Raw genomic sequence first — 19,593 nt, forward strand, 5'->3', positions numbered from 1 at the left:
GTTCAGGAAACAAGGGGACGGATCCGGTGGCTGATCTGGTACACTGTCCTCAAGTGCACCTTCAAAAGCGTGGTTTAGGGCCCAGCTGGGACTTATGTTGGTCTTGGCCTGGCCTATTGGACCTACTGTTTTTGTTGTTATTATTACGTTGCCTCCTGTTATCCCTGCTTCGCCTGCAGTAGGGCTCGTGTCTAGGATGAGGCTGGTAGTGACGCTGAGGAGGAGGCTGCGGCTTAAAGGGCTTCCTTTGAGTCGCGGGGGTGTGCATACCCAGAGACTTGAGTGTAGCCCTCAAGTCCTTGAGGCTATGAAGCTTTGCGTCCGTCTGGTCCGAAAAGAGCCCGGACCCTTTGAAGGGGAGGTCCTGGAGCGAGTTCTGGACCTCAGGCGGCAGACATGACTCCTGAAGCCACGCTGAGTGTCACATGACCATGCCATATGCGATTGTCCTGGACGCCGCATCTGCCGAATCCAAGGACGCCTGGAGAGAGGTCTTCGCTACGGCCTTGCCTTCGTCTACCAGCGCCGTGAACTCCTGCTGGGAACCCTGCGGGAGGTTGTCCTTAAACTTCTCCACTTCTGCCCAGGAGTTGAAGTTACGCCTCTTGAGGATGGCCGGCTGGTTAGAAATCCTCAACTGTAGGCCCCGAGAATACACCTTCCTGCCAAACAGGTCCAGGCGCTTCGCTTCCTTGGCCTTGGGGGCCAGGGCCTGCTGCCCCGGCGCTCTTTTTTGTTTACCGCCGAGACTACCAGGGAACATGGTCTTGGGTGGCAAAACAACAAGTCGTACCCCTTTGACGGGGCGAAGTACTTGTCCTCCACACCTTTGGCTGTTGGAGCGCTGGAGGCCAGGTTCTGCCATATAGTCGTATTGTTCGACTGTATGGTCTTAACGAGTGGAAGTGCTATTCTGGATGGACCTTCTGGGCTCAGAAGGTCCACCATGGGGTCCTCCTGCTCAACCGTCTCCTCAGCCTGCAACCCCAAGTTATGAGCAACCTTACGCAGTAAGCTCTTGATGGGCTCTGTGGTCTATTGGCGGAGGCCCTGATACTGCTGTGCCTGCTACCGCTTCATCCAGGGATGACAAGGAGGTCAGCAGCTGCTCAGCTTCCTCCTGCTGGTCCCCTTGGTCTCCTTTCCCCGCAGGAGGGGCTTCCGGCTCGGGCCGGGACAGCTGACCAGACAGCGTCTGATATTCATGGCTGTAAAATAGCTTCTTTGTAGCCACTGTTAGAAGCCATTGCTTGTGTGACAAATCACATCAAGAGTTAACTGGGACAGAACCCAAGACATCGCACTCCAAGCAAGGATCATACCCATAGATGTTGAGCTTGCCACTGAGAAGGCTTTTTTATAAGGGTATGTCAATACAAAGAGTAAGTGTGCAGTAAACTGGGGTGTAAATCTACAGTGCTCTAGCCTGCTTTGGACTAACAGGTTATGTGGACCTGCTACCACACACTAACATTCCATAGTGTGCTGTAATCAATCTTTCCTCATAGGCCATGTTTTCTAGATTTTTAATCATTTTTGTTGCTCTCTGGATTTTCTCCAGCTTGTTCATACCTTTCCCAAACTGTGGTGCCCAGAACTGGAAACAGTACTCTAGCTAAGGCTTTATCAGTGCTGAGTAGAGTGATTACTTCTTGTGTCTTGCATACAGCATTCTGGTAACACATCCCAGAATGAGGGGTTTTTTTGCAACACTATTATACTGTTGACTCATTTAGTTTTGTGATCCACTATAACCCTGAGATCCTTTTCTGCAATACTCCTTCCTAAGCAGACATTTCCCATTTTGTATTTGTGCAATTGAGTATTTTTTCCTAAGTATTTTGCATTTGTCCTTATTGAATTTTGTCCTGTTTATTTCCAACCATTTCTCCAGTTTGTCAAGATCATTTTGAATTCTAATCCTGTTCTCCAAGCACTTGCAACATCTCCCAGCTTGGTATCATTCATGAGGAGTGGAATCCTCATGTGATTCTGATCTGGTCACAGACTGCCTGAAGTGCTCCTTAAGTTTTAATATGGAGCCAGCCTGTGGAGCAAGAGTGGAGTGGAGAGACCCTCTCTTTTGTGCCTTTCAGACTCTCAGCCCTTTTCTTTGGCAGAGCAAGGATTTATTGCTGACATAAAGAAGGCACAAATCACATTCATGGTGCTTGAAATCTGAGCCCCTTTTCTTAGCAGAGTGCGGGTCCTTGGGCTGTACACCACTGTATAATGGCACAATGTATAATGGCACAATTCCCATTAACTGCAGCCTGAGGGAGTGCTTCACAGAATAGATGGGTTCTCTACATGCCTGGAGTGACACACCACAGGGCAAGAAGGGGAGGAGCACTGTGTTACAGAGCACTGTAAGAGCCTCTGTATAGGAGAATGACTGCAGCAAACATTCCCTTATACTGAGGTGTTAGGAATTGCTGCCTTGCAAATATGATGCTTGCTTTTGCATTTTTGGGACTGAGTCTCTGAGGTTTGCCTAACTCACTCCTGAGCATCATGACAATCCCCAGATTTACAGTGAGAGGAAGGAGAGATGTTTAGAAGCCCTGCTTTTTTTTCCCCCTAGGGAGCTGAGGACCCACTTCAGTATCCAGGGAGTGATCTTTGGATCGTTCAGGAAATTTTCCCCCTCCAGCCTGAGTCTGTTGTGGGTCTTATCCCAAGCTGGCTGGATAGGATCCTTCTCATCCTTAGACTTTCTCCCTGAAATGTTCAGATACTCCTGAGCTTTTTTGTAATGGAGTTATGGCTCTTCGGGGAAGAGGGGACCCAACATGCTGGTCCAATCCTCTGTCCTTTCACTGCGAGGGCTGGCTGTAATTTGCCCTTTGTAGAGCCTGTAAATACTGCCTCACACAGGCAACACTTTAGCCCAGTGTTTGCAGAACAGCTCTACCATCCCAGAGTGGGGGCAGAGAAATCCTGGAGAGGAATGACGAGGAGTGGCGGGTCCAAGTGGTTGAAATAAACATGCTGTCAAATACCTCATCCTGGGGGGGTTGTGGGGAGGAGGAGGAACGATAAGTCTTTACCATATGGAAATGAATACAAATTAAAGTTATAAAACAAAATGATGGGGAGAAACCAAACCACCAACTTGTTCCTCTGCTGGAGGCAGAAAATCTGGTGGCCTGAGCTGAAGGCAGGGCTTAGTGCTGGAGCCTCAAGCAAAACACTGGACCTCATCCAAATTACACAGGTGAGGACATTATCCCATTAGTGAGGACTGAAGCTATGCAACAGGAAATAAGCTTATTTAATTGCAACATAGAAAAACATATTCCTAAAATCCATTACCTTGTTTTTTGGAGGTAAATTAGCGTGAAGAATTGATATTCCTGTGTGCTGTAATGTGTCTCTGGAGTTGGTTTCCTCAGTTATAGGTCTAACAGGTATTAAAGGAGCAGGGACTGGTGGTCTTATAATTGGTGGAAATCTAGGTGCTGGGTCAAGCTGCAGGTGCAGTAAAGGAATTCCAGTTGAATGCTGGTAAGTTCCATAGAAGGAAGCATTCTGAGAACTCAGTGGCTTCTCTGCACTCACATTTGTACGAAGGTGCTGCAGAGGTGCAAGATTTTGCTCTCCTTCATACTGATCCAAATTAAGTAGTTTAGGAGGCCTCTTGCTTTCAGCTTCTGCCCACCTCTTCTTTTCCTCATATACTTGCCTTATCATTTCAGGATCATATTTATTCAAATTCAAGTGTGTCGTTGAAATAGTCTTGTCTCCTAGCATACATGACAGTGGAGGGTTCTGTAAATAATTAGATGGATCCCAAACTACTCTTGGTTGGGGGAGTGACCCGATGAAAGCTTGTGAAACTTTTAATGGATATAAATTGAGTGGTTTTAAATTATCAGATTCAAGTTTAAGCAAAGGAAAGCCATTTTCATAATTTAAGGTTTTTGCAATTGGGATAAGTTTGGGTGTCTTCTGGATATCTAGGGAACTCGATAACAGATGAAGTGGTTTGGCTGGAGCTGAAGGAAGTAAGTCTTGAGATGCTGGAATAAATCCTGTTCCATTGGACTGGCTCTCTGATAGGCTTAAAGAAATATTCACATCTGGATCATTCTAAATGAAAAAAGAACACGCAATAGTACTTTAAACTATGTATAAGATAGCAATAAATCATTACTAGATGTAGTCTCTATTACATGGTAATTCTGTCTAATGCAATTACTACAAGAAAGTTCTCCAATTTTTCAAATGGAATAACATCTGATATGTTTCTTCTTAAAAAATAATGCTTGGTTTTACCTACATGTATACTTTCTTTGCTGCTTTGATCATTTAGGATATTTCTTTCCTGAGAATGAGAGCGGCTCTTTTTATTAGACTTTCCAGCATTTTCTTTAGTGGGCAGCTGAGTCTCTGGAGAAATGTCTGCAGACTGTATAGGAAGGGATGTGTCAGCACCACTGCCACTTACAGTGTGTAATGCCTGGCTTCCTCCCAACTGAATAGACTGAGACTGCTGCAGAAGATGCTGCGTATTTGGCAGGCTGGCAAAGGATGACCCCACCATTTGCATTAAGTTCAGAAAGTTGATTTGCTGCAGCTAGAATATAAACAAAAATAAAGCTAACATTATAAAAGTCGCTAAAATGGGTCTTGGCCAAAATCCCTGGTTAAAACTTTTTAAAGATCTAAAGATTATCCTAAAATTTACAGATTATCCTATTAAAATAGATAGCAACAGATATGTCTCAATGACAAGTGCATATTTATGTACTAAATTGATATTTATTTCATGATACAATAAGCTATGTGGAATAATAAGGTTATGCTACAACAATGTACAGTCCTTTGCATTCCTTTATTTCAAAGCAAAGAAATCGAAACCTGAATAATACCAGGATGGAATAGTTTCAAATGTACCAGTATTAACTCATTACCATTTTAACTATACAGTTACTGTTGGTTCATAATCTCCCCTAATTTATATAGAAAAAGGACATTAAGAGAATGTTAAGTTAGTCCTCCTAAAAATATAATTGTTCAAACTGTACTGCTCCTCAAATTCACAAACCTTCAGATTAAGAAGTCAAAAGGATATGAATTATGCCTAAAATGACTGGTTTCTACCTTTAGTTACCTTTAACCCAGAAATTGGCATAAAAGCATCACAGAATAACCTTGAAAGCAATCATTTTTCATATTGCTTGTTATTTAAAACTGAACAGTTTAATCTGTGTTTATTTTTAATAATTAAATTATTTTTACCTGAACTAATTTAAACATTTCATCTTGGAGCATCTGTCTGACAGTTTCTGAAACGTTCAATGGCTCTGATATCTGCTCTCCTTCCTGGATCACTTGCTTCTTTGAACACACCGGACCATTATAGGGAACACTTGATATACCAGTGAAAGAAGGTTGATCATCACATACACAAATCTCTATGTTACTTGAAGTATTGGGAATAAAAATCATAACTTTTAGACACTTTCCAAAAGAGATGGATACTGAACCTGATGATGAGGATCAGAGTGAAGTAAATGTATCAACTTTACAACTGGTAAGTTAAAACGCTAAATGAAAAATCAGCAAAGAGTCCTGTGGCACCTTATAGACTAACAGACGTATTGGAGCATGAGCTTTCATGGGTGAATACCCACTTCATTGGATGCATGACATGAAAAATGATACTCATTAGCAAAAATAAGAGATCCTTTGTTTTAGGTTTTCATTGTGCATTCACCCCTTCTGGAGATTTTTTTTTAAACAAAAACAATTTTCTAGAGGAAAAAAGTAAAGATACTTTTTTTTAAAATAGAACCAGTTTTTCGCCTCTCTAATGGGTAGCAGATATCTGGCCAGATCTGCTTAGTTTCTGTGATCTCACAGGATCGCAGCTCAAAGTGGTGTGGCTGTAAGTCTTATACCACAATGTACAGTAAATGCAAACATTATACATTTACTGTAAAGGAACAATTAACATAATATTAAGACTGCAGATTTATTAGTAATAATCCATAATTTACTACATAATGCATTACAGTTTCTCTTACCTAGGAGCATCTGCATTCATTTCTAAACAGAATGAATGAGGAATGGTGCTGGAAACAGCCTCAGTCATACTGTAAAGAAAGACAAAAAAATGTATTAATGTTTCAACCTTTTATTGTTTTTTTTTTTCTTTTTGGTATAGAACATTTTTGAAAGATTTTGTATATAAAATTCTGGCATACTGAATTGAGTACCTTCTATCACTTCATAACACTGCAGCTGAATACACAATTGTTGATTGTTTATGCTTGGTCTCCATAGCAATCAGTAACTGACTCAAACAAAATGGTTGAATAGATTTTGATTATTCACACAAAAACTAGGCAACAGAAAGGCTGACGACTGATTTGACTTGGCAAAACAAAGGAAAATCCCACGTTTACGGGACACTGAACATGAGTGAAATGTGCATTTCTAAAAGGAAAAGTTAATGTCATGCAGCAACTCCCGAGGATATTTTTTATATGCACTATTTTACAAAAAGGAAAAACATACTACCCTAAAATGGTCATGAAATACTAATGAAGACTTTATAAAGCTATGTAGTTTTTAAAGACTACAACAAACTGTATGCATATTGACAACCTCTTATCTATATGCATAATCATAAGATTATTATTATAATATAATTACATAGAATCATAGAACTGGAAGAAACTCGAGAGGTCATCTAGTTCTCTGCACTCAAGGCAGGACTAAGTATTATCTATACCATACCTGATGGGTGTTTGTCCAACCTGCTCTTAAAAATCCCCAATGATGGAGATTCCACAACCTCCCTAGGCAATTTATTCCAGTGCTTAACCACCCTGACAGTTAAGAAGTTTTTCCTAATGTCCAACCTAAACCTCCCTTGCTGCAATTTAAGCCCATTGCTTCTTGTCCTACCCTCAGAAGTTAAGAAGAACAATTCTTCTCCCTCCCGCCTCCTTCTAACAACCTTTTATGTACTTGAAAACTGTTATGTCCTCTCTTGTCTTCTCTTTTCCAGACTAAATAAACCCAATTTTTTCAACTTTCCCTCACAGGTCATGTTTTCTAGACCTTTAATCATTTGTGTTGCTCTTCTCTGGCCTTTTCTCCAATTTGTCCACATCTTTCCTAAAATGTGGCACCCAGAACTGGACACAATACTCCAGTTGAGGTCTAACCAGAGCACAGTAGAGCGGAAGAATTACTTCTCATGTCTTGCTTACAATACTCCTGCTAATACATCCCAGAATGATGTTTGCTTTTTTTGCAACAGTGTGACACTGTTGACTCATATTTAGCTTGTGATCCACTATGACCCCCAGATCCCTTTCCGTAGTACTCCTTCCTAGGCAGTCATTTCCCATTTTATATGTGTGCAACTGATTTTTCCTTCTTAAGTGAAGTACTTTGCATTTGTCCTTACTGAATTTCATCCTATTTATTTCAGACCATTTTTCCAGTTTGTCCAGATCACTTTGAATTTTAATCTAATCCTATCCTATCCTCCAAAGCACTTGAAATTCCTCCCAGTTTGGTATCATCTCCAAACTTTATAAGTTTACTCTCTATGCCGTTATCTAAATCATTTATGTAAGACAGCAGTATGATTGCTCAGAGCTCCAGTATCAAACTGGAGAAAAGCCTGTTGGAGACTTTCAGTTAAATTTAGAAGAGAGAGCAACAAGAGTGATGTTGTGGTGGGGATCTGCTATAGACCACCGGACCAGGATGAGGTAGACGAGGCTTTCTTCAGACAATTAACAGAAGTTTCCAGAACACAGGCCCTGGTTCTAATAGGGGACTTCAATCACCCTGACATCTGCTGAGAGAGCAATACAGCAGTGCACAGACAATCCAGAAAGTTTTTGGAGAGTGTTGGGAACAACTTCTTGCTGCAACTACTGGAGGAACCAACCAGGGGCTGTTCTCCTCTTGACCTGCTGCTCACAAACAGGGAAGAATTGGTAGGGAAAGTAGAAGTGGGTGGCAACCTGGGCAGCAGTGACCAGGAGATGGTTGAGTTCAGGATCCTCACAAAAGGAAGAAAAGAGAGTAGCAAAATACGGACCCTGGACTTCAAAAAGCAGACTGACTCCCTTAGGGAACTGATAGGCAGGATTCCCTAAGGAGGCTAATATGAGAGGGGAAAAATGTCCAGGAAAGCTGTCTGTATTTTAAAGAAGCCTTATTGAGGGCACAGGAACAAACCATCCCTTTGTGCAGAAAGAACAGCAAATATGGCAGGTGATCAGCTTGGCTTAACAGTGAAATCTTCTGTGAGCTTAAACACAAAAAGGAAGCTTACAAGAAGTGGAAACTTGGACTGATGACTAGGGAGGAGTATAAAAATATTGCTCGAGCATGCAGGGGTGTAATCAGGAAGGCCAAAACACAACTGGCGTTGCAGCTAGCAAGGGATGTGAAGGGTAACAAGAAGGGTTTCTACAGGTTTGTTAGCAACAAGAAAAAGGTCAGGGAAAGTGTGGGGCCCTTAATGAATGGGGGAGGCAACCTAGTGACAGATAATGTGGAAAAAGCTGAAGTACTCAATGCTTTTTTTGCCTGTCTTCACAGACAAGGTCAGCTCCCACACTGCTGTCCTGGGCAACACAGTATGGGGAGGAGGTAAGCAGCCCTCAAAGGTGAAAGAACAGGTTAAGGGCTATTTGAAAAAGCTGGACATGCACAAGTCCATAGATACAGATCGAATGCATCCAAGGATGCTGCGGTAATTGGCTGATGTTATTGCAGAGCCATTGGCCATTATCATCTTAAACTCTTGGCACTCGGGGGAAGGTCCCGGATGATTGGAAAAAGGCCAATGAAAATAGTGCCCATATTTTAAAAAGGGAAGAAGGAGACCCTGGGGAACTACAGACCAGTCAGCCTCACCTCAATCCCTGGAAAAATCATGGAGCAGGTCCTCAAGGAAACCATTTTGAAGCACTTGGAGGAGAGGAAGGTGATCAGGAACAGTCAACATGGATTCACCAAGGGCAAGTCATGCCTGACCAACCTGATTGCCTTCTATGATGGGATAACTGGCTCTGTGAATATGGGGAAAACAGTGGACGCGATATATCTTGACTTTAGCAAACCTTCTGATATGGTCTCCCACAGTATTCTTCACAGCAAGTATGGATTGGATGAATGGACTATAACGTGGATAGAAACCTGGCTAAATTGTTGGGCTCAACGGGTAGTGATCAACAGTCCAATGTCTAGTTGGCAGCCGGAATCAAGTGGAGTATCCCAGGGGTCAGTTTTGTTCAACATCTTTATTAATGATCTGGATGATGGGATGGATTGCACCCTCAGCAAGTTCGCAGATGATACTAAACTTGGGGGAGAGGTAGATAGGCTGGAGGGTAGGGATAGGGTCAAGAGTGACCTAGGCAAATTGGAGAATAGGGTCAAAAGAAATCTGATGAGGTACAACAAGGACAAGTGAAGAGTCCTGCACTCAAGACAGAAGAATCCCATGCACCACTACAGGCTGGGGGCCAACTGACTAAGCAGCAGTTCTGCAGAAAAGGACCTGGGAATTACAGTGGATGAGAAGCTGGATATGAGTCAGCAATGTGCCCTTGTTGCAAAGAAGGCTAATGGCATATTGGGTTGTATTAGTAGGAGCACTGCCAGCAGATCGAGGGAAGTGATTATTCCCCTCTATTTGACACTGGTGAGGCCTCATCTGGAGTACTGCATCCAGTTTTGTGCCCCCCACTACAGAAAGGATGTGGACAAATTGGAGACAGTCCAGCGGGGGTCAGTGAAAATGATCAGGGGGCTGGGGTACCTGACCTACGTGGAGAGGTTAAGGGAACTGGGCTTGTTTAGTCTGCAGAAGAGAAAGGGGGGATTTGATAGCAGCCTTCACCTACTGGAAGGGAGGTTCCAAAGAGGATGGAACTCGGCTGTTCTCAGTGGTGGCAGATGACAGAACAAGGAGCAATGGTCTCAAGTTGCAGTGGGGGAGGACTAGGTTGGATATTAGGAAACACTATTTCACTAGGAGGGTGGTGAAGCACTGGAATGTGTTACCTACAGAGGTATGGAATCTCCATTTTTAGAGGTTTTTAAGGCCCAGCTTGACAAAGCCCTGGCTGGGGTGATTTAGTTGGTGTTGGTCCTGCTTTGATCAGGGGGTTGGACTAGATGACCTCCTGAGGTCTCTTCCAACACTAATCTTCTATGATTCTATGATTGATCAAGATATTGAACAGAACCAGACCCAGAACTGATCCCTGCAGGACCCCACTCATTATGCCCTTCCAGCATGACTGTGAACCACTGATAACTACTCTCTGAGAATGATTTTCCAGCCAGTTATGCACCCTCCTTACAGTAGCGCCATCTAGGTTTTATTTCCCTAGTTTATTTATGAGAAGGTCATGCGAGACAATATCAAAAGCCTTACTAAAGTCAAGATATACCACATCTACCGCTTCCCCTGTATTCACCAGACTTGTTATCCTGTCAAAGAAAGCTATCAGGTTGGTTTGACATGATTTGTTCTTGACAAATCCATGATGACTCTTACTTATCACCTCATTATCTTCTAGGTGTTTGCAAATTGATTTCTTAATTATTTGCTCCATTATCTTTCCGGGTACAGAAGTTAAGCTGACTGGTCTCTAATTCCCCGGGTTGTCCTTATTTCTCTTCTTATAGATGGGAACTATATTTGCCCTTTTCCAGTCTTCTGGAATGTCTCCCATCTTCCATGACTTTTCAAAGATAATTGACTCCTCAGTCAGCTCCTTGAGTATTCTAGGATGCATTTCATCAGGCTCTGGTGATTTGGAGACATCTAACTTGTCTAAGTAATTTTTGACTTGTTCTTTCCTTATTTTGAACTAACCTCGTTATGTCTAGCCTGCTTCTTGCTTGCTTATATATACCTGCCCCTGGAAATTTCCACTACATGCATCCGACGAAGTGGGTATTCACCCACGAAAGCTCATGCTCCAAAACATCTGTTAGTCTATAAGGTGCCACAAGACTCTTTGCTGCTTTTACAGATCCAGACTAACACAGCTACCCCGCTGATACTTCCTTATTTTAGACTCTGATCCTACCTCATTTTCATTGGCATTAACTATGTTAGACGTCCAATCGCCACCAACCTTCTTGGTTAAAACCGAAACAAAGAAGTCATTAAGCACCTCTGCCATTTCCACATTTTCTGTTATTGTCTTCCCCCACCTCATGGAGCAACAGGCCTACTCTGTCCTTGGTCTTCCTCTTGCTTCTAATGTATTTGTAAAATGTTTTCTTGTTACTCTTTATATCCCTAGCTAGATTGACTCAGTTCACATGCCATCATAACTGGTAAGACATTGGATTTCTTGAAATTCAGATGTGAAGATTTTATAATACTTAATGATAAAGCAAGTAGTCTCAAACAGAGAAACAGATTGGAGGGAGTGACTGGGTACAAGTTTGCCAGTTTGAAAGGAGTTGAGCTGCTCTCCTTCAGTCATCAAAAAAAATATCAGAGCAGCAGTTTGAGACCCAGATTCCAGACAGTGAACATGGCATTTAGAAAAAAAAATGCAGAAAAATACAAATGTCTTTATTTCAGAAACTCACAATTGAATGAGACAAGTAAGCCACATAAGTTATCAATTCAAACATAAGACCACGAGAGACACTCAAGGAAGAGATGGTCTATGCACAGTTCTTGTAATTCTTTATATGCTTTTTCATTGAAAAGACAAATGCTTCAACACTAAAATGTTTTAATTAATATAAGCAAATGGGAGTTCTCTGTAAAAATCCTGAAATAATGTAATGAAGTGAGTTGACTGTATTCTTCAAGTACCGCAGAACACATTTGTTTTGTTCTTAAAATAAGCATTCAATTGTAGATACCTAGCTAGTCATGGCCAACCCTGCAATAATACACTACCATGCACCAGAAATGGAAGGGGGTGGTGGAATTTAGCTTTGAACTGTAAGTATGTTGTTATTAACAAGAACAAATCTTTTTTTTAATTAAGAAAAATACACGCTCTCTTTATAAATTTAACAAGGTAGTGTGATAGACCCAGGCCAGTTGGGAACAGCAGAGTAGTAGAAGGGAGATATACTGGCCACTGAATAAGCAGTTTTCCATTCCCTGAGTGACCAGAGCAGGAGCTGCTCCAGGCTAATGAGAACACCTGACTCCAGTTAACCTGCTAAGAGTCAGGTGAGGCTGTTAAGCACCTGACTCTAATTAAGGCCCCTCTGATGCTATGAAAGGGCTCACTCCAGTCAGGCCAAGGGAAGCCAGGGAGCCAGAGGAGAGGAAGTGTGTGCGAGGAACTGGGAGCAAGAGGCGTGCAAGAAGCTGAGAGTGAGTAGGCATAGTGCTGGAGGACTGAGAAGTACAAGCATTATCAGACATCAGGAGGAAGGTCTGGTGGTGAGGACAAAGAAGGTGTTGGGAGGAGGCCATGGGGAAGTAGCCCAGGGAGTCGTAGCTGTCATGCAACTGTACCAGGAGGCACTCTAGACAGCAGTAGTCCACAGGGCCCTGGTCTGGAACCCGGAGTAGAGGGCGAGCCCAGGTTACCCCCAAAACCTCCCAATTCCTGATCAAACACAGGAGGAATTGACCTGGACTGTGGCTTCTACCAGAGGGGAAGGTCTCAGGGCTGTTTCCCGACCCACAAGGTGAATCTGTGAGGCAAGCAAATCTGCCAATAAGTGCAGGACCCACCAAGGTAGAGGAGGAACTTTGTCACAGTAGTAATAAACTAATTCTTTTGAAATGTTAATGATATCAGTTTCTCTTACCCATTTTGTTTGGCTTTTTTTTCTTCTAACTTTTCCATCATGGGTTCTTCCCATGGAGATTCTACATCTAGAGTGGAGATATGCTGCAATTTAAAAAGATGCATGTGAATACGTATATATTTGCTTCAGCATACTTCTGCCTAAATAGATTATTATGAAAATCCTAGACTTTTGACACATTTCTGATTAATAATCCATGTGGTCAAATTCAGATTTATTTATTTTTTTAATAATCAGAACATCCTAGTTTTTGCATAGCTACAGAACTATAGAAAATGCAAGGAGGTGTCCTAATGACTTCTTTAACTAAATTTAACAATATCTATAATGAGTTTTCAACCATTTCCAAAATTCAGTTCACTAGATTGCCAAAGAATCAGGCCTGTGCAGCAGTATCACCTTGCTAATCAGGCATCCACCTATTACTACTCCAGTTGGTAGCATGGAAACAGAATGACTACAAACGAGCAAAAAAACAAACAAAATGATTACAAGTTAAAAGGACTGACCCTATGAATAATTATTTCCAGGAGTAGCAAAGGCCAGGATTTTACACCAGGCACAAGAGTCCAACACTAGTAAGCCACATTGCAGAATTGAGGGCAATAGTACATTTTTAGTACTTTTTAATCCTGTTCCTTACATTGGTTCTTCAGTGCTACATGAAAGTAAACCATATTCTATTCTGATTCATACATCATCAAAAGAATTATTGACCAATTTCCTAGTACTGAATCTTTGATACTGGTGGTGATCAGTGTTCCCTCTAATTTTTCTCACCCATGCGTGGAATGAATTTTGTTATGTGCACCAATATGGAGGTGATATGTGACACATCACCTTCATATTGGTGCACATAACAAAATTCATGTGGTGGGGGTGGGGCCAAGGGGTTCGGAGTGTGGGAGGGGGCTCAGGGCTGGGGCAGAGACTTGGGGTGCAGAGGTGTGAGGGCTCCAGCGGGGGGTGCGGGCTCTTGGGTGGAGCTGGGGATGAAGTGTTTGGGGTGCAGGAATGTGCTCTGGGTCTATGGTGGGAAAAGAGAGGACTTTCCCCCAGCTCTCCCCCCCCCCCGGCAGCTCTGGGGCTGGGGCTGCAGGATAGGTGCCCCCTCCCCAGCTCCAGCAGGGAAGGGGGAGAGGCAGCTTCCCTAAGCATCTGTGTGGCGTGAAATAGGCTGCTGTGCGGCCGTGCAGCTTTCAGTGAACTTAGATGGTGATACATGAGCTAGAAAAAATAGAGCTTATTTGCAGATCAAGTTAAGTTTTCAAAGTGGAAGTAAGAGACATATCTGTGTACTAGTAAACTAAATAAAACTGATTTGGAGTCATTATATAATCACTTTGGTTATATAAAAGACAGCACCATGTATTAAGAATGGTCATTGTAATGGGGTGGTCACCTGCTCCTGGCCTGAAAGGGTTAAAAGCCAGCCCTTTGAGAGGGCTGGGGCTGGGAGCCTTAGGCTGGGTTGACTAGGGAGGCAGCCTCACCTGTGGCCACTCCTGAAACGGACCCAGCTGGCCCTACAGAAGCCAGGAGCAGAAGCAGTCTCTTTTAGGTGTGAAGGGAGACAGGCCTGGCTGCTGGGAAGCTAGATAAGGTACCTGAGCTGGAGCAGGGCTGAGGGAAGGCCCAGGGAGCTGGGGAGCTCCGGCCTGGAAACCCCCACGCTGCAGCCTAGTATGAGGCCAAATAGGTACTGGGGTTGTATGGGACAGTCCAAGGCTAGGCTGAGACAGCAGGTCCAAACTCCTCCTTGCCTGTGATGAGTGGCTTATACTGCAGTCTGCCCCCGGAAGCGGGGGCTAGGTGGTGACTGGCAGTAGCCTACGACTGAGGCGAGATGGGGATAGAGGGTTGGGGGTTCCCCAGAGAGGGGAGACCCAGTGAGACTGCGGGGGGCAGCACCCTGGTCTGGAAGGGGCACCAGGATCCAAGAGGGACTCGGGACCCAGCAGGAAGTGGGATACCGGCCTGCAGAGGACACTCCTGGGTCGAAGAGCTAATTCCCAGGACGACCGACAGGAGGTGCCGCAGGGATGAGTCACCGCCCCGCTATGGTCATACTGAATCAGACCAATGGTCCGTCTAACCCAGTAATCTGTCTTCCAACAGTGACTGGTGCCAGATGCTTCAGAGGAAATGAAAAGAACAGGGCAATTATTGAGTAATCCATCCTCTGTTGTCCAGTCCCAGTTTCTGGCAGTCAGAGGCTTAGGGACACTCAGAGCATGGGATTATATCCCTAGCCATCCTGACTAATAGCCATTGATGGACCTATCCTCCATTAAATGTATCCAATTCTTTTTTGAAACTACTTACACCTTTGGCTTTCACAGCATCTCCTGGAAACAAGTTTGAGGTGATTGTGCATTGAGAGAAGTAGTTGTTCTTTGTTTTAAACCTGCTGCCTATTGATTTCATTGGGTGACACCTGGTTCTCCTGTTATATGGAGGAGTAAATAACACTTCCTTATTCACTCTCCACACCAGTCATGATTTTGTAGGCCTCTACCATAGTCCCCTTTAGTCGTCTCTCTTCTAAAATGAATAGTCCCCATTTTTAAAATCTCTTCTCATAAGGAAGCTATTCCACACCCCTAATAATTTTTGTTTGCTTTCTCTATCCTTTTTTCCAATTCATCGTTTTTGAGATGGGGCCATCAGAACTGCACACAGTATTTAAAGTATGGGCATACCATGGATTTCCATAGTGGCATGACGATATTTTCTGTTTTATTATTTATACCTTTCTTAATGGTTCCTAACATTGTCAGCTTTTTTGACTGTCACTGCACTTGAGCAGATGTTTTCAGAGAACTATCCATGGTGACTCTAGGATCTCTTTCTTGAGTGGTAACAGCTACTTTAGACCCCATAATTTTGTATGTGTCGTTGGGATTATGTTTTCCAATGTGCATTACTTTGCATTATAAATGAAGAGAAATAATAGATTACTGTTAGTCACAAAGAGCTAAATGTAAAAATAGACAGTATTCAGTACAAGCAGCATGTTAAACTAGAATCCCCCCACCCCCCGTAGTTCTTTCTATAAACATTGGATAAGATTTTCAAAAGTGCACAGTATTGGCCTAACTTTACTATTGTTAAAATCAATGGGCATTGTGCCATTGACTTGGTGAACACTGAGTGCTTTAAGCCCCCTCCCATTATATATAACAAGGAACTATGCATTTTGAATATAATATTTTAAAGTAGTTGTTTCATTCATCTGAGAGAGTAACTTGCCTCCTCTTTTTGTTGTTGTACAGGTTTAATGCTGACAGAAATACTGGGACTTTTTGGAACTCCAAATGGTTCTTCAAAGAGCTCTATGAAACAAAGAGATGTAATTCATAAAGAAAATAAAGTGCATGCCATCAGTAAACTACTTGGTTGACAACTTTATGAAGATAAAGGGATATGGTATAAAAAAAAGATTTTTGCTAAAGGAGCAAACCTTCATTTTCTGAAGTTGCATCTACTTCCTCCTGCAGGAATGCTCCCACTTCTTCATCAAAACCTATTACTCCTTCTTCTGTACTGTGAGTTACAGAATGACTCTCATTCATTTCATTCTTTTCAGAATGTTTTGTTTTTGTAGATATTCTGTAAATTAGTACAATGGATCAAATTACAAAAAATATGACATATAAGTATATAGGGAGGCTATATGCTGTATGCATTCATCATTTAATAAGTTGTGCTTATTTTACCTATAACTACTGTTTTTTTTGTTAGTTTGACCAGTAAGTATCATCCATTTTTTTCTATCTTTGAATTTCTATATTGAAGTGCACACAAATGATTAAAAATATCTGACATTTCCTATACATTGGTAAGATTTTTACATAAACTAATCTTTTTATAATTTAGTAAAAGTATGCAGTTTTGCTGTGATCATAAATGCCAAATTCCAGATTGGTGTATATTTACACAGTCAAGTTCTAAAGCTCTGAAAATCAAGGTTTATATCAAAAGTATGAGACAACCTTGGCTACAGTCATGCAAACCAAGGGTGTGCATGGGGTGGGGGGGGGGGGAGAAGCAGGGGCATGGGCCCACCCAACAATCAGCAGGGTCACAGAGCTCCTCCAGGCCGAGAGCCATGGCGAAAGCTAACATCTCCTTCAGCCTCGGGTGCAGAACTCCTCTAGTCCCAGAGGAGCTGTGTGCCCCTGCCACAGCCCTCAGCCTGGAGAAGCTGTGGCCCCCTCTCTTTTGTTATAACAAACCCTTGGCTATAACGGCCAAATGGCTTGGATCCGCAAGGGTTCGTTATAGCGAGGGTTTCCTGTATTTCCTCATATCATGTTTTTAACATGCCCATCCAAAAGTGGTCAAGTTTAAATTCCTGCCCATACCCCTGATACGAACAATGTTCAAGTCTAATTTTTTTTTTTTTGTATTTTTTTATAAACAAAAAATTAGGAATATTAATTGTTCTGTATATTTTTTGATGTAGTTTTGAGCTTACTCAAAATTAATTATATGGTACAGCCTGTCATATGGAATATGTCCAGACAGAAGAAGTACATCAACACAAAGAATAGATAAACAACAAAAACAAATAGGAATGTGTAAACTGCACAATGGATCTGGTTACAAAACTGATACATATTAGCACAATATAGAAAAGAACAAGTTCAGTTATGTTTCAGTGGAATTATTTATTTATATATGCACAGAAATCTTTACTGAGTAAAGACTATAATTAACAAATAAGGATCAAATTCTGCTCCACTACACTCCCTTGCAAACTGCCTACAACTCCAATTGCCTTAAACAACTATGAATATATATGAAAGCAGAATTTGGCCGTAAATCAAGAAGATATGATTTATATGTAGTATGCCAATGTTTCCTGCTTAGCTGAGCAATTACATCAACTTGAGTGTTGTAGTTAAAATATTACCCTAAAACATTTTCACAAAGTTCATCGTAAGCATTTACATCCTGGACAGCATGTGGCGTTTCTGTTGCTGGAGAACAGCCTGTATCCAAACTGCTTTCTTTCTGTATCTTGGGTCTAGTTTCTGGTAGGGATGCAGAGTTCATTAGGTACTGATAATCTGGACTCTAATAAAAGAAAACCCAAAACACACATTCAAAAGTCTTTCCAGTTAAAAACACCTGAATTGTAAGAATCTCTCTCTTACTTCATATGTTGCATTTCTGCTTAACTACACATCCTTTTCTCCAGATGTAATTTTACAGGCTGAAGATATTACAGATTTCACTCAGTTAGAAAATAGCAGATTTATGGTTGCCTCTGCAATCTGAGTTTTGCCTCCTTTCCCATCCAACCTGTGCACTGAATGAGGCAAAGACTCCTGTGCAAAACAGTATGTGACCAGTAAATAGACAGTATATGGTCACTATAGTTATTATATAGTCACTATCATTAATAGTATGTAATAATTAAAAATTGTTTCATACTACATACACTTGAGTGGGCAGGAAATAAAAACACACATTTGGTTTTGTGCATCAGCAAATAAAATCTTGTGCTAAATTCAAACTGTTAGTTATTACTGGAAACAATGTCAGAGGTAGAAAAAACTGCTCCAACATTGTGTATAACCAGAAGCATTCAGAAACATCTCTCATGTCGGGAACATTTTGGTGATACTTTAGTCATCTATGCATTATACACCATTTGTGTTAGAGGAGAAGAGACGATGCAAACAAAACAATCTATTTTATCTAGAAGGAGAAAGAATGCTAAACAAAGAAAAATACTCCTCATAAATCCAAAATGTGATTCAGTTACTCTTAACTTCAAAAATGACTAATACACCCTTCATCTAGTTATTTGTTAAATTCCACAGACATTCAACTTTTGATTAAAAATGTTCACACTTGACTCAAACTATGAAAGAGTTTGGGAACAAGAATTCACTATACCTATTTACCATTTACAATTACAGTAACTCCTCACTTAAGGTCGTCCTGGTTAACGTTGTTATATTCCTGATCAATTACAGAACATGCTTGTTTAAAGTTGTGCAATGCTCCCTTATAACGTTGTTTGGCAGCCGTCTGCTTTGTCCACTGCTTTCAGGAAGAGCAGCCCATTGGAGCTAGCTGGTGGGGGCTTGGAACCAGGGTGGGCTCTATCAGCTCCCCGTTCCCCTAAGTTCCCCGTGTGGCAGCTGCCCAGCAGGCTATCAATTGCCAGCAGTTCAGCTGTCCCTCCCCACACTGCCATGTGCCGCTCTTGCTCTCTGCCTTGGAGCTGCTCCCCGGAGCCTCCTGCTTGCTGTCTGGAGAATGGGGGAGAGAAAAGGGGGGTTAATGTCAAGGTGTCCCCCCCACACACACTTACCCCACCTCCATAGGGTTGTGTGTGCGGGGGAGACACGACAGGGCTCAGGACAGAGGGAGCTTGCCGGCAGCAGCTGCTGTCTCAACTTGCTGATCTACTTAAAATGGACAAAGTGGGTATTCACCCACAAAACCTTATGCTCCAATACATCTGTTAGTCTTTAAGGTGCCACAGGACTCTTCTTTGCTGCTTTAAAAAGGCAGTGTACTTAGAGTGGAGTCAGCGTACTTAAAGGGGCAATGCACATCTCTCTCTCTCTCTCACACACGGTGTGTGTGTGTGTGTGTCTGTCTTCCATGCTATATCCCCTCCCGTCATTTGTGCTGCCTTGTAGAATGTGAGGCTACATTAACAACAATGGGTTAACCCTTGAGGGCTCAGCTGGGAAATACCCCACCCTCTGACTTCACCACATCAACCAAGTTTCACAATCATCATTGATGTGTACTAGTATTAAATTGTTTGTTTAAAAC

The 19,593-nt window shown here is 42.2% G+C and overlaps 1 protein-coding gene across 11 annotated transcripts in view; it reads right to left on the bottom strand.

Moving 5' to 3' along the window:
• The window catches only part of CPLANE1 (ciliogenesis and planar polarity effector 1), a 161,388-nt gene that overhangs the window by 55,711 nt on the left and 86,084 nt on the right, over window positions 1-19,593 (bottom strand). For 9 of the 11 annotated variants that reach the window (XM_039543539.1, XM_039543542.1, XM_039543537.1 and 6 more), the window contains 8 exons: window positions 17,708-17,871; window positions 16,253-16,401; window positions 16,042-16,124; window positions 12,790-12,872; window positions 6,033-6,101; window positions 5,245-5,428; window positions 4,283-4,579; window positions 3,316-4,092 (listed from right to left, as the gene is read on the bottom strand). In XM_039543539.1, coding sequence (XP_039399473.1) covers window positions 3,316-4,092; window positions 4,283-4,579; window positions 5,245-5,428; window positions 6,033-6,101; window positions 12,790-12,872; window positions 16,042-16,124; window positions 16,253-16,401; window positions 17,708-17,871 — 1,806 coding nt within the window. The remainder of the gene's footprint in view (window positions 1-3,315; window positions 4,093-4,282; window positions 4,580-5,244; window positions 5,429-6,032; window positions 6,102-12,789; window positions 12,873-16,041; window positions 16,125-16,252; window positions 16,402-17,707; window positions 17,872-19,593) is intronic. The other 2 variants (XM_039543543.1, XM_039543540.1) reach the window with 2 other exon arrangements.

The sequence above is a fragment of the Mauremys reevesii genome, linkage group 6 (assembly GCF_016161935.1).
Source record: "Mauremys reevesii isolate NIE-2019 linkage group 6, ASM1616193v1, whole genome shotgun sequence".
NCBI classification, from domain to species: domain Eukaryota; kingdom Metazoa; phylum Chordata; order Testudines; family Geoemydidae; genus Mauremys; species Mauremys reevesii.